We start from the raw sequence: 14,713 nt of genomic DNA on the forward strand, positions 1-14,713 counted from the left end.
CGTGAAGTGGCCAAAAATAGGACACAATTTATATTTGCCATATTTTGAAGAAAGATTTTCTTCATCAAATTACCTTCAGTGTAGCTTCAAACTCAGTCCAAATTTAGCTAATTGCAGACTCTAGTAAATGGACAAATCTGCTGATTAGCAAGTTTCATATTACCTGCCCTTGGGACTGTAACTACTTACCATTACGCTGGCAGCCATGTCTTCCCACTGGGACCTCTGTACTTGTGCCAAGTTAAATCTACCACAGGCTCAGCAATCTCGATCCCCAACATATGAGCTGAGAATTCAGGGCAAGTATACACCCTCCCAATGGACTCCATGCATTGTTCACCTGCACAGGTTAAATTTCCCACGACAAACTGCTAACTCCTGAAGAAGGCTACAATTTAGCTGAATTCAAGAGTCAAATTTACGTTCAGTTAATTTGCAACTCCCAGAGGATGTGGTTCATTATCGCAAGAGTCCAACCTATGTAGATTTGTTTTAAACCCTCTTCCTGAAGTTGTTTGTGAAATCTATCTGGGGAATCTCAACCCAGATTCCAGAAGGCATTTATTTTTTTCCATTACAGTCATCCTAGTGTCAAATACCCGTGACTTTTCTCCCACTGACAATCTATTCCAAAGAAAACCCACGCCAGTCCCTGCAGTGGTCACAAATTTCCAATCAGAAAAACATCCTCCCGCGGCTGCCCTTTGCCTCCTAACATCAAGCTAATTTTGGAAAAATTAACCAGTTTGCCTTGGATCCTATTTGCCTCAATGTTTGGGCCAGCTACCATAAGGAGCCATGTCAAATGCCTTACCCCAATCTATATATACCACCTTGCCTTTATCAGTCTTTTTAGCTACCTTTTTAAATCAATTACATTAGTGAGACAGGATTTATCCCTTTCCCAGATACACATAAAGCCATTCTGTCCATCTCAGATCAGAACCTGTTTCCAGATATACAAAAATACTACCCCTTCAGATTTACAGCAGTGTCCCAAGTCAATTCTAATTTCCAGAAAATTTCTCAGTGAACTTTACACCTTCTGACTGTGACTCCCTAGGTTTCCTCTAGAAGCCCTGCTTCCTCCACATCCCAAAGATGCCAGGGCTAGTAGCTTAATTAGCCACTGTAAGTTGTCCCTAAGTTGTAGTATGTTCCTCAGAATAGGAGTTATGAAATTACGTCAAGTTTCAACTTTTCTGCTCAACTCCATGCGGAGTCCTGTGCTGGAATGTACTGAAGAAAAAGTTCAGAATTCACAGTAAATTTATTATCAAAGTACATACAGTATACAACCTTGAGATTCATGTTCTTGTGGGCATTCACAGTAAATAAAAGAAACAAATAGTAATGAAAGACAACACCCAACAGGATGGACAGGCAACAAACTGTGCAAATACAAAAAGAAAGAAAAAGAAAACAATAAATAAATAAATAAATAGATAAACAAACAAATAAATAATATTGAGAACATAAGATGAAGAGTCCTTGAAAGTGAGTTCAGAGGTTGTGAGAACAGTCCAGTGATGGGCTGAATGAAGTTTATTGAAGCTATCCCCTCTGGTTCTATAGCCTCATAGTTGAGGGGAAATAACTGTTCCTGAACCTGCTGGTGTGGGACCTGAAGCTCCTGTACCTCCTTCCCAACGGCAACAGCAAGAAGAGAACATGACCTGGATAGTGGGGGTGATGGATGGTGACCTGATGGTGATGGATGCTGCTTTCCTGAGACAGCACTCTGTATCCACTACTTTTTATAGGATCTTCTATTCAAGAGCACTGATGTTTCTAGACCAGGCCATGATGAAACCAGTCAATATACTCTCCACCAAACATCTATAGCAGTTGGTCAAAGTTTTAGACAACAGGCGGATTCTTCGCAAACTTTTAAGAAAGTAGAGGCACAGCCATGCTTTTTTTGTAATGGCATTTATGTGCTGGCCCCAGGACAGATCCTCTGAAATGATTACACCAAGGAATTTGCTGACCCGCTCTATCTCTGATCCCCCAATGAGGACTGGCTCATGGGCCTCACGTTTTTCCTCCTGAAGTCAATAATCATATTTTTGGTCTTGCTGATAATGAGTGAGAGGTTATTGCTGTGGTACCCGACACAATTTTTCAATCTCCGTCCTATATGCTGCTTCATCACCACCTTTGATTCAACCAATGACAGTGGTGATGTCAGCAAACTTAACTATGGATTTGGAGCTGTGCTTAGCCTCACAGTCAAAAGTATAAAGCAAGTAGAGCAGGAGATTGAAAAGATTGGCTAAGTGTCTAATAGGTGCAGGAGTACTGTGGTCAGATTTATAGGTATCCCCAACATGGTGGTCTGTACATGGGGAATATCTTCTACTTGCCCATATTACCAGGAAGAGTCATTAAATATGACTCCTTAAGGTCATCGAGTCATAAAGTCCTACACCACAAAACCAAATCTAGTGATCCACCATGATCATACCCATTACAGTAGTTATCAATCCATAGACGTCTCTGCCTCAGCGATTCAAGTGTATGTGCAGATCCTGTATAGATGTTGTGAGAGTATGTGCCTCTCTCACCTCCTCAGGCAGCACTGTCCAGGTTCCAATCAATCGTTGTGTGAAAAAATTTCCTCCTTTAAATCTCCTACCTTATACCCATTCCTTCATGTTTTAAACACCCTCACTAAATCAAAAAGATTCTTACAATCTTTCCCTCTGACAATTTTGTATATCTTTATCAAGTCTCCCTTCAGCTTCCTCCATTCCAGTGAAAGCAAATCCAGCATATCCATACATGTGAAATGTCCCAGTCCAGGCTAAATCCTGGTGAACCTTCTTCAGCTCAGTTGCATCCTTGCTATAGTGTTGTGACCACACAATGGATAAGAAATAGCCAGTGTTTTATAAATTTTGCTTCTGAAATAGCTGTATAAAAGAAGTAAAATAATTAATTTCAAGAACTCTGCTCTCCATTCTGATTACAGGCCATTCACACAATACAATGTGGCCTGTTGCCACTGGAACAGAACTGTATAATTAGGCCAATAATAATAAATTAAAATGCATTCATTTAAATTTTCTAAAATCCAGTCTTTGTTTTGGATGCAAACTTCTACAAATGTACAATGGAGAGCATTCTGATTGGCTGCATTGCCATCTGGTTTGGGGAGGGGGGGTACTGCACAAGATCGAAGTAATTTGCAGAAACTTGTAAAATTAGTCAGCTATGTCACGGGTACCAGCCTCTGTAGTAACCAAGATATCTTCAAGAGGCAGTGCCTTAGAAAGGCAGTGACCATCATTAAAGATCTCCACCACCCAACACTTGCTCTCTTCTCATAGTTATCTTTAGGAAGGAGGCACACACTCAGTGATTGAGGGACAGCTTCTGCCCCTCTGCCATCCAACTTCTAAATTTAGTTTTTTTGTCTCTATATTTATTTATCAAGCATTTCATTGCAATGCAGCCGTAATGTTAACAAATTTCATGACATATGCTGGTGATATTAAACCTGATCCTGATTCTGATTACTTTTTAAAAATGCTGTGATTTAGGTGAGATGACCAGGCTGTCCATTGGGGTATTCACTTCAATATTCAGCTGAAGATGGAGTTAACGTTGTGCATTCTCTCTCACATTCTGCACAGGCTCAGTGAGCTCCAGTCCCTTTTCCTTCAGAAGAACAAGATGACCTACCTATCCAAAGTCTTGTGTAGAATGCCTCGTCTAAAGATGTTGGTTGTCAGTGGCGATGACATCAAGAACTTGCCATCTGCTCTTTTGATGGATCCCAATCTAAAGTAAGTGTGGCATTATAATCTTTGATTTTGTTGTTATTAAAATACTTTCCTTTATGTCTCCCCTTAATTACACTTTTGCTCAAAAGTCAATAGAAGCTGAAAATTTAAGCGATGCATTTCTGTTATTAGTTATGAGGTACTCCTCCACATTAGCCTGCCAGCAGACGGATGTATGAATTATCCAAGAGAACGCAAATGGATTCAGCTGATTGTCACTTTGTGAAGTGCAGAACACTGCTTCATTAGGTGACTGAGTTCATGATTGCTGGTGCACATGACTGAGCAAAGCTTACCAAATGAATAACAAATAATGACAGCATGACAGTTACAGAAATTCTCCTACAAACATGTTAATTATTTGAACTGGGATAAAATGAGACAGCAGCTCCTGTATCAGGGACATTCATGAATCAGCAACACTCTACGTACTGACTACAGCAAATTGTACCAAAAAATCATACAAAGTATAGTTGAGGGAATCAATACTAACAAGAAGTAGAAGAATAGTTGGAAGCATCAACATAATAAGGTAATTTTAAGTAAGTCATTAGAGGCAAGGAGCAATGTAGATTAACTTAATTGAGGAAGGTGTGGCACAGACTAAAGTTTCTGACACTGGTAATCTAATGGAGGTGCAAGATATGGAGTAAGCTAAAGCTAAAAATGTGGATGACACTGAACATAAAGAGATTTTACTGAAATAGTTTCCATAGTGGTTTGAGATTGAACATATGGAGGTTAATACTGGCACAACATTAATTTCAAACAACTCCTTTAAGAATTAACTTAGGTTTAGCGAACTCAAATAGTCAAATAGATTTATTGCATTGTTTCTGGCTATGTGTTATGTTTAGACAAGTGCATGGCACAGAAAGCACTTGAGTAAAATGATTTATTTAAGTTGTCTTTGCCTTTGTTATTGGTCGCAGAGGAATGTTCAACAGGAGAGTGTATAGCAATTAACAGTTTAATGAAATGAGCAATAAACATACTCTTTACTCACTGGAATAGGGAGTGTAGCTTCAACAAAACCAAACTGAAAATATCCTTAAGAGAACAAAAGCTAAGAAAAATTATCACATGTGGGATGATCAATATTGCAAACCAGCAGAGTGGAGAACGAGGAATACTTCATTCATATGGATTTCAGAAGTTTTTGGCAGACTATTATTGAATGTACTTATCTATCATAAATAAAGGGGTACAATATTTCTTACATTCATTTTTACATCTATTTTGTTTTGTCATGATGTGGGTCACAGCGGATTTCTGGGCAGGAGCACGATACAACAGCATACTTGAGTAAACTGAAGTTGCATATTGTTGACTGAAGCATTGTGTTGCTTTTGTAAAGTTTCCAGCTCAGAAACCTTAAGGCATCATTGTTCAATTGAAATTGTTCAAGTGAGGCAGAATTTATAGATGGTGCTTTTTTGCTAAAAATCTCTTCCTAAATTGTGAGGGCCTTAGAGGAACCTACACAAGGCCAGATCTTCTACAGTGCAACAATGGTGTTCTTCACACCAAAGAAACTAAACTCAGAATGTTATTCTGGGGAAGCTCAGAGCTTAATTACTCACTGAAGGAAAAGAAGAACATGTTGATTCCACAAACTCAACATCACCACATCTGTCATAGTTCTGGATTCTAAACTGAATTTCATTGACCGTATTGGGCTCTGGAGTTCCCTTTGAGCTCTCATCTTCTCGGGATATCTCCATTTTGGCATTTTTAGGAAGTGGTTTTTTGTCACCTGTCCTGCTGTCTTTTTGTGTGGCTCACGGTCAGAATGTTTTAGGATAATGTTCTTTTGGGATATTTTGGAGAACCTTGTTATATTGAAGAAGCTTTTGAAGGAAATAAATGAAGTACTGATTTAATATTAATACTTTTCAAATACTGTACATTTTAGGCCTGCCCAAAGCACATTCTAAAATAAATTTAGTAAAATAAAATTGGCATGAAGCTATTATTCTAATATAACAGTCTTCCACAAATAGTGATGCGCTAAATGAGTGATAGAGAAATAATGCCAGGGAAACTCATATATCCAACTGGAAAAAGTAAATAGGGCCTTGATTTAATGCCCTAAACAAAATGGAGCATCTTCAAACGTGTAGCACCTCTGTGCTACTGCAAAGCAGCATAATCCTGGATTTGTGTTCTTAAGAAAATTACCCAGGAAACTGGATGAAGGAAAGGCAATGGATGTTGTCTACATGGACTTTAGCAAGGCATTTGACAAGCACTGCATGGGAGGTAGGTCAAGAAGGTTCAGCTCAGCATTCAAGATGAGATAGTAAATTGGATTAGATATTGGCTTTGTAAGATAACCAGAGAGTGGAAGTAGATGTCTGGCTCTCTGACTGGTGGCCTGTGACTAGTGGAGTGCCGCAGGGATCGGTGCTGGATCCATTGTTGTTTGTCATCTATATCAACTATCTGGATGATAATGTGGTAAACTGGATCAGCAAATTTGTGGATGATACCACCATTAGAAGTGTAGTAGACAGCAAGAAAGACTATCATTGGTAAAAGTGAGTTCTGGACCAGCTGGAAAAATGGACTAAAACATGGCAGTTGGAATTTAATGCAGACAAGTGCAAGGTCTAGTCAAAGTTTCATAGAAATAGTTATAAAAAAGAAAAAACAATTTAATTGAGTAACAAATTATGTATTTAAGCGAAATACAGGAGAAATTAGAACACTATCAATACTACCACAGTACTATAAAACTATTTGTTCCTAACAGTTATCGATGGAGGAATTCAGCGTACATTGCTATATTCCTTCGATGGACGGTAAATTAACAAAATCAATGCAGGTACCTTGTCCAGATAATGGAATGATGTCATACAATGCTTTTGATGATTGCATTCTCCAAATATTCACTTTCATTGTAACATACAAGACAATTGCCTATATCTTCAGATTCCTCATAGTTGGTGAAGTAGCAAAATCATTTCATTTTACCTCCTGGCTGTTTCTGGCATGGCTAAGCCTGAACGCTTGAAACCAAAAATCACTGTCTTTTGAATACAAGCACACACAACTAGCACTATTTAAAAACTCTTCACTCTATGTACAGTGTAGTGTCTAACACATCTGACAGTAGTCAGAAACTGTTCAACAACAGTCTTCTGTCCCAATTAAGTGACATAGTGTTCCAAATAAACAAATGGTATCCCGGCTATTTCCTTGATTAGCTTTTCTTATTTTAGGAGTTGGCCCAAATAAGCAGCTGTCCCGATTAACTGTAGGCCCAAATAGTGGATTTACTAGAATCCACTGTATATAATCCACACTGAAAGGAGCTGCTTGACTATTGAGAGAGTGGAGCACTGCTGATGCTGTGATCTTCAACTGTAATGGTAACATATGGCTCCATCTCATAGTTTAGGAAAAACTTTTTAACCCAGAGAGTTGTGGATCTATGGAATGCTCTGCTTCAGAAGGCAGTGGAGGCCAATTCTCTGGATGCTTTCAAGGAAGAGTTGGATAGAGCTCTTAAAGATAGCAGAGTCAAGAGATATGGGGAGAAGGCAGGAACGGGGTATTGATTGTGGATGATCAGGCATGATCATATTGAATGGCGATGCTGGCTTGAAGGGCCGAATGGCCTATTCCTGCACTTATTGTCTATTATCGCCTCTGTTCTTAAGAGTTGTGCTTCAAAATCCCATACTGCAAGTTTTAGGAGAATTAGATCACAATGAGTTTAGGTGATTTTCATTTCCACTAATACTGTGAATGAAAGAATAATTAAAAGAAAGTGAATTTTTTCATATTTTAATGAGAAAACACTTTATGTTTTGATATTTTTATGAATTAAAAAGTTATGAGTAAATCAAATAATGATAAAAACTCAACTAAGGATTATGTATGTTCCTGTCCTTTACCAGATATATTGATCTTCGAGAAAATCCACTTGACAGTATTGGAGATAATACAATCAGTGAAATATTTGAAGATGATGAACATGAAGAATTTGAAAAAGATTTGATGCACACATACTTTCAGGATTTGGAAGAAAGAGGCAAGTACTCAGTTGGTTTTGTTTATTTGTTTCTAAGTTGGAGTTTTTAGTTTATGAAACTAGATAAGTTTAGGCTCTAGCCCAGCAAAATTAGAATGCATAGGAAAGATGAATAAAAAGTGAGAAGAGATGGTACAGCGGTAGTATCACCATGATTTGCTTTAAAATATTTCCAGTTGTAAGGATGTGTTGTTCCATTTTGTTCTTTAAGCACGATCTTTCTGAGTGGAGAGTGGAATCTTTGGGAAGGGTTAGTGGGACTGGATTAGGAAGTCACCACACCAAGAGTAGCTACAATAAGAATCAGAATTGAGATCAAAATCAGGTTTATTATCACCAGCATGTGATGTGAAATGTGTTAACTTAGCAGCAGCAGTTCAATGCAATACATAATCCAACAGAGAAAAAAAAGTAAATCAATTACAAAATATGTATATTGAATAGATATAAAACGTGGAAAAAACAGAAATTTTGTATATTTAAAAAAAGTGAGGTAGTGTCCAAGTGAGGTAATGTTCAACATCCATTTAGGAATCAGATGGCAGAGGGGAAGAAGCTGTTCTTGAATCGCTGAGTGTGTTGCTTCTGGCTTCTGTACCTCCTACCTGATGGTAACAATGAGAAAAGGGCATGCCCTGGGTGCTGGAGGTCCTTAATAGCCTTTCTGAGACATCACTCCTTGAAGATGTCATGAGTACTTTATAGGCTAGTACCCAAGATGGAGCTGACTAGATTTACAACCGTCTGCAGCTTCTTTCGGTCCTGTGCAGTAGCATCCCCCCCCCCCACATACCAGGCAGTGATGCAGCCTGTCAGAATGCTCTCCACGGTACATCTATAGAGGTTTTTGAGTGTATTTGTTGACATACCAAATCTCTTCAAACTCCTAATGAAGTATAGCCGCTGTCTTGCCTTCTTTGTAACTACATCGATATGTTGAGACCAGGTTAGATCCTCAGAGATCTTGACAGCCAGGAGCTTGAAACTGCTCACTCTCCCCACTTCTGATCTCCCTATGAGGATTGGTATGTGTTTCCTTCGTCTTACCCTTCCTGAAGTCCACAATCAGCTCTTTCATCTTACTGATGTTGAATGCCAGGTTGTTGCTGCAGCACCACTCCACTAGTTGGCATATCTCGCTCCTGTACGCCCTCTCATCACCACCTGAGATTCTACCAACAATAATTGTATCATCAGCAAATTTATAGATGGTATTTGAGCTATGCCTAGACACACAGTCATATGCATATAGAGAGTAGAGCAGTGGGCTAAGCACACATCCCTGAGGTGCACCAGCATTGATCATCAGTGAGGAGGTGATATTATCACCAATCCACACAGATTGCTGTCTTCCAGTTAGGAAGTTGAGGATCCAATTGCAGAGGGAGGTACAGAGGCCCAGATTCTGCAGCTTCTCAATCAGGATTGTGGGAATGATGGTATTAAATGCTGAGCTACAGTTGATGAACAGCATCTTGACATAGGTGTTTGTGTTATCCAATGGTCTAAAGCTGTATGGAGAGCCATTTTGATTTCGTCTGTTGTTGACCTGTTGTGGCGATAGGCAAATTGCAATGGGTCCAGGTCCTTGCTGAGGCAGGAGTTCAGTCTAGTCATGATCAACCTCTCAAAGCATTTCATCACTGTAGATGTGAGTGCTACTGGGCAGTAGTCATTAAGACAGCTCACATTATTCTTCTTGAGCACTGGTATAATTGTTGCCTTTTTGAAGCAAGTGAGAACTTCCACCCATAGCAATGAGAGGTTGAAAGTGTCCTTGAATACTCCCACTAATTGGTTGGCACAGATTTTCAGAGACTTACCATGTACTCCATCAGGACCTTCTGCCTTGCGAGGGTTCACTCTCTTTAAAGACAGTCTAACATTGGCCTCTGAGACAGAGATCACAGGGTCATCAGGAGCAACAGGGCTCTTCACAGCTGTAGTTGTGTTTTCCCTTTCAATACTATAAGCTGCAATTTAAAAAATGCATAAGAGGAACAGAGAGAAGAGTGGCTTGCATCCATTTCCCCAGTCCAGTCCCTGCAGCAATAACAAGATTTTTAAAACAATAACTTAACTTTCTCAGATCCAAAGGCATATACAATTCCTTCTGAAAGAACTTGAATCTTCCTCCCTACTTAAACTTAGTATTTAACTACTATAGTATATAAAACAATTCATGTTCCAAGCCTTCCCCCGTATTGCTCCCCAACTCTTCCTCCACTACATTGATGACTGCATTAGTTCTGCTTCATGCACCAACACTGACCTCATCAATTTCATCAACTTTGCCTCTAAATTCTGCCCTGCAGTTTTGGTCCATCTCTCCTTCCTCCCCTTTCACGATCTCTCTGTTTCCACCTCTGGAGTCAAACTGTCAAAAGACAGCTTTTATAAACCTACTGATTCCCACAGTTAACTTCACTATACTGCTTCCCACCCATCTCCTGTAAAAACGCTCAGTTCTTCACTTCTGCCGGATCTGTTCCCAGGAAACGACTTTCTTTTCCAGGATATTAGTGATTTCCTCCTTCTTCAAAGAATGGGTTTCTCTCCCTCTATGATTGATGCTGCCCTCACCTGCATCTCCTCCATTTCCCAAACATCTGCACTCACCCCTACTTCTCACCACCTTAACAGTGATAGAGTTCCTCTTGTCCTTACCTACCAGCCATGAGCAGACACATCCAACACATCCTCCTCCACAATTTCTGCCATCTCTAAAGAGATCCTACTACTAAACATATTATTACTTCCCATCCACCCCCCACTCCGCTTTCCCCAGGGATTGCTCTGTCCACGATTCCCTTGTCTATTCATCCCTCCCAGCACGCATCCCTAAGCAATCAGCCTAAGTGCTACATCTGTCCATTCACCTCCTCCCTCACCTCCATTCAGGGCCCTCATTCAGGGCAACTCTTCACCTGACAATCTGCTGGGGTCGTCTAGTGTGTCCCGATGCGGGCTCCTCTACATCAGTAAGACCTGTTGTAAATTTGCCAACTGCTTTGTCAAGCACCTCCGCTCCACCTTCCAAAAGTCGAATTTCCCAGTGGCCAAACAGTTTAATTCCAATTCCCATTCGCGTTCCGTCCGACAGGTCGGTTCATGGCCTCTTCTAGTACCAAGATGAGGCCACCCGCAGGTTGGAGGAGTAACACCTTATATTCCATCCAGGTAACCTCCAGCCTGATTGTATGAATATCAATTTCTCCTTCCGGTAAAAAAGTTCCTTCCCCCTCCTCTCTTCCTCTCTTTCCAACTCTGGCATTTTATCTCTTCTCATCTGCCTATCACTTCCTTCTAGGTCCCCTCCTCTTTCCTTTTCTCACATGGTCCACTCTCCTCTCCTATCAGATCCTTTTTTTTCCAGCCCTTCTCCTTTCCCACCCACCTGGCTTTACCTTTCACCTTCCATCTAGCCTCCTTCCCCTCCTCCCAAATTTTCTTATTCTGGCATTTCCCCCCTGCCTTTTCAGTACTGAAGAACATTGACTGTTTATTCATTTCCATAGATGCTGCCTGACTTGCTGAGTTCCTCCAGTATTTTGTGTGTGCTATTATATTTTATGAATGGTTTGCCCCGGAGTTTTGAAAAGTCATGTAATTTAATGAGGTTGTTTATATCCCCAGCAGCTGCTGAGAGCATTTTGACATGTATATTGTTGCAATATTTTATCCCTAGTGCTAGCTGTAACATTATAATTCAGTTTATAAAAATTACTTCAAAGTCTGGCAGATTCTCTAAAAGATTAGTGATCCATTCCATTACTGTAGTTTATTGTGTCAGCAAAATTATTGCTTGATGATATAAAACAACGCTGTTTTTGTTTTAACTGCAGAATCAGCGCCAACCTACACAACAAGGGTGTCTCTAAGCCTTCAGCTCTGACAACATTTGGCATCATATTTCACCAATATATGAAAAGGATCTCAAACAAATTTAAGAACGATGATGCTTTGTCCAGAACTTATCTACTGAATCAGAAGCTGGCTTCAAGTGATCTCGTCGTGCTATTTTAAAAACTGAAGTCACATTTGTGAAATTGAAATTAGAAAGTAGTTTTATTATAGATATGCTGCTTTTATTTGTGGCACAGTTCAGTAGCTGCCTATAACATGAGCTGTTGATTGGAGTTACATGACCAAATGTTAAAGGTGAGGAGTATTGACATATTCAGGAGTAATGAGGGGAATTATGACTTGATCTGGATGTCTACAATGTGTATGTATTATAGTAACTTGGATATAACAGAAGATTCTGAAGAAATATGTGCAGTTTTTACAATTTTATTAATCTTAATTCTATTTCTCATATTATCACAATTGTAATCACAATTAGAAAGTTATTTTACACACATAAGGATTTTTTTTCTTCATCTTGTCTGTTAGAAACTAGGAGATTTAGATTTGCAGTGGGCCAGTATTCACTAGTTTATTCCTGTTTAACTGAAGAATTAATCAATGTTAAATATATAATAGTATAATTAAGACTCTCCCAGATACTCCTCAAGCTTCTTCAATGTTTCCACCACCTAAAATCTTGTCAGGTGGTAAAAACATCCTCACCCCGATATAATTCTTTTCTCCTGTTGGGGGCAGAAATTTGTCTCTGGTTTGAAGCTCTAAACATATGAGTAGATGAGTCACTTGTTGTACTGACCTCCATGCATTTCATTCAGCTGATGTCAATGGAACGTACTGGAGGTGAGTACAACTGGTACCAATATTCTTTCAGCACTAATCACTAGTGGTGACGTTCTGCCCTGTCGTCAACAAAGTTAACTTTCTTCAATCATTTAATACATTTCTCAGCTGTCTTAGTGTAAGTTCTCAGCATTTTGATTTTCCTACAAGTTTTCTTTCCCTGTAATGAACAATTTGACTTCTGCTCTTAACAAAATGAACCTGGATAAAACTAATACTGAAGAGGTCTGTCCCAATTGATAGTAGAACTGTTGAATAAAGAAGATTAGGGCAGTAGTCCTTATTTTTCCAAATAGTTTTCCTCTCTGCATTCTCCCGGGAGCTTTCAGGGAATGTAGTTCATGATAGCAAGATAAGTTTTTAAAAAAATGATGACTTTTTTTTATTATGCCGCATAGAAATCTCATTTATTGCTGGAGGCAATACAAAAACATTTGATTTACAGCCTGTTCCCAATGTGCACGTTGGAATAGCATCACAACAAATGATATCTGCCAGAAGTTTATTGTAATGAGAATTTGTCATAAATATCAACAATCCGGATGATAATGTGGTTAACTGAATCAGCAAATTTGCAGATGACACCAAAATTGGGGGTGTAGAGGACAGCAAGGAAGACTATCAGAGTTTGCAGCGAGATCTGGACCAGGTGGAAAAATGGACTGAAAAATAGCAGATGGAATTTAATGCAGAGAAGTGAGAGGTGTTGCACTTCAGTAGGACCAACAAGGGTAGGTCTTACACAGTGAAAAATAGGGCACTAAGGAGTGCTGTAGAACAAAGGGATCTGGGAATTCAGGTCCATAATTCATTGAAAGTGGCATCATCAATAGATAGGGTTGTAAAGAAAGCTCTTAGCACACTGGTCTTAATAAATCAAGGTATTGAATACAGGAGCTGGGACGTTATGTTGAAATTGTATGAGACATTAGTAAGGCTTAATTTGGAGTATTGTGTGCAGTTTTGATCACCTGCCTACAGGAAAGATGAAAATAAGGTTGAAAGAGTACAGAGAAAATTTATAAGGATGTTGTCGGGACTGGAGGACCTGAGTTATAAGGAACGATTGAATAGTTAGGTCTTTATTCTCTGGAATGTAGAAGATTGAGATGAGATTTGACAGAGGTATTCAAAATTACGAGAGGTAGGTAGAGTAAATATAAGCAGACTTTTTTTCCACTGAGGTTGGGTGGGACAGCAATAAGAGATCATAGGTTAAGGGAGAAAGGTGAAAATTTTAAGGGGAACATGAGGGAAACTTCTTCACTCAGAGGGTTTTGAGAGTGTGGAATGAACTGTCAGCACAAGTGGTGCATGAGAGCTCAATTTCAGCATTTATGAGAAGTTTAGATAGGTACATGCATGGTAGGGGTATGGAGGGCTATTGTCCCAGTGTAGCTCGATGGGAGTAGGCAGTGTAAATGGTTTGGCATGGACTAGATGGGCCAAGGGGCAGGTTTCTGTGCTGTACTTTTCTATGAATCTCGGATTCTAAAAATCTGATACTCCGTTTTTTTGCTTTTAGCTTAAATACATTGTCCACCATGCTAACACACAAATAAGCTACATCAAGTTGATTTTGGCACTATACTTAAATATTGTAAAAATATATTATTCCAGGATAAATGGATTGTTTCATGAAAGGACCTCATTGCTTTAGTTAGTTCACTGTGTGAAGTGATAAGATAAAGAATGTTGGCATAATTCCACTGAACTGGGGATCTCCTTATTGCAAGTAGGGGAAGAGCATTTGCAGAGTTCCCTTTTTGAATTTGCTATCTAATAATCTCTTGCAGAATTTCATCAGCAGAATATTAGATGTGGATTAGTCCAACCCTGTAGATGTCCAATCACATTCACAGTCCACAATCATTTGAAAAAAACAGCCATTTGAATGAAATATGAGGGTTCTATCATCTGTGGAGCTTAACCCCATTCTCTTCGGGAGAAGAAACATGAGGAAAAATAGAAAAAGTGCAAATTAAATTGCAAAACATGTCAACTGATGACAAATATGCTTGAATAGCTTTTACCATTTGCAAAGACATTCTCTAAAACATGAGCAACTCAGTTTTTGTAATTATATTATTGCATTTGTAAAATTTATTTTTGCATTTTTCTTATAATAGAGTGCACAGAGTTATGATAAATTATATATTAAAATGAATGATAATTA

General features: G+C 39.1%; 1 protein-coding gene across 1 annotated transcript in view; it reads left to right on the forward strand.

The window, feature by feature from the left end:
- lrrc2 (leucine rich repeat containing 2) overlaps nt 1–11,759 on the forward strand; it is a 36,084-nt gene extending 24,325 nt beyond the window's left edge. The window contains exons 6-8 of the mRNA XM_059969088.1: nt 3,639–3,791; nt 7,694–7,827; nt 11,673–11,759. Of these exons, the coding sequence (XP_059825071.1) occupies nt 3,639–3,791; nt 7,694–7,827; nt 11,673–11,722 (337 nt within the window). The 3' untranslated portion in view covers nt 11,723–11,759. The remainder of the gene's footprint in view (nt 1–3,638; nt 3,792–7,693; nt 7,828–11,672) is intronic.
- Nucleotides 11,760–14,713: the final 2,954 nt, after the last annotated feature.

Source organism: Hypanus sabinus, chromosome 5 (genome assembly GCF_030144855.1).
Source record: "Hypanus sabinus isolate sHypSab1 chromosome 5, sHypSab1.hap1, whole genome shotgun sequence".
NCBI classification, from domain to species: Eukaryota; Metazoa; Chordata; class Chondrichthyes; order Myliobatiformes; family Dasyatidae; genus Hypanus; species Hypanus sabinus.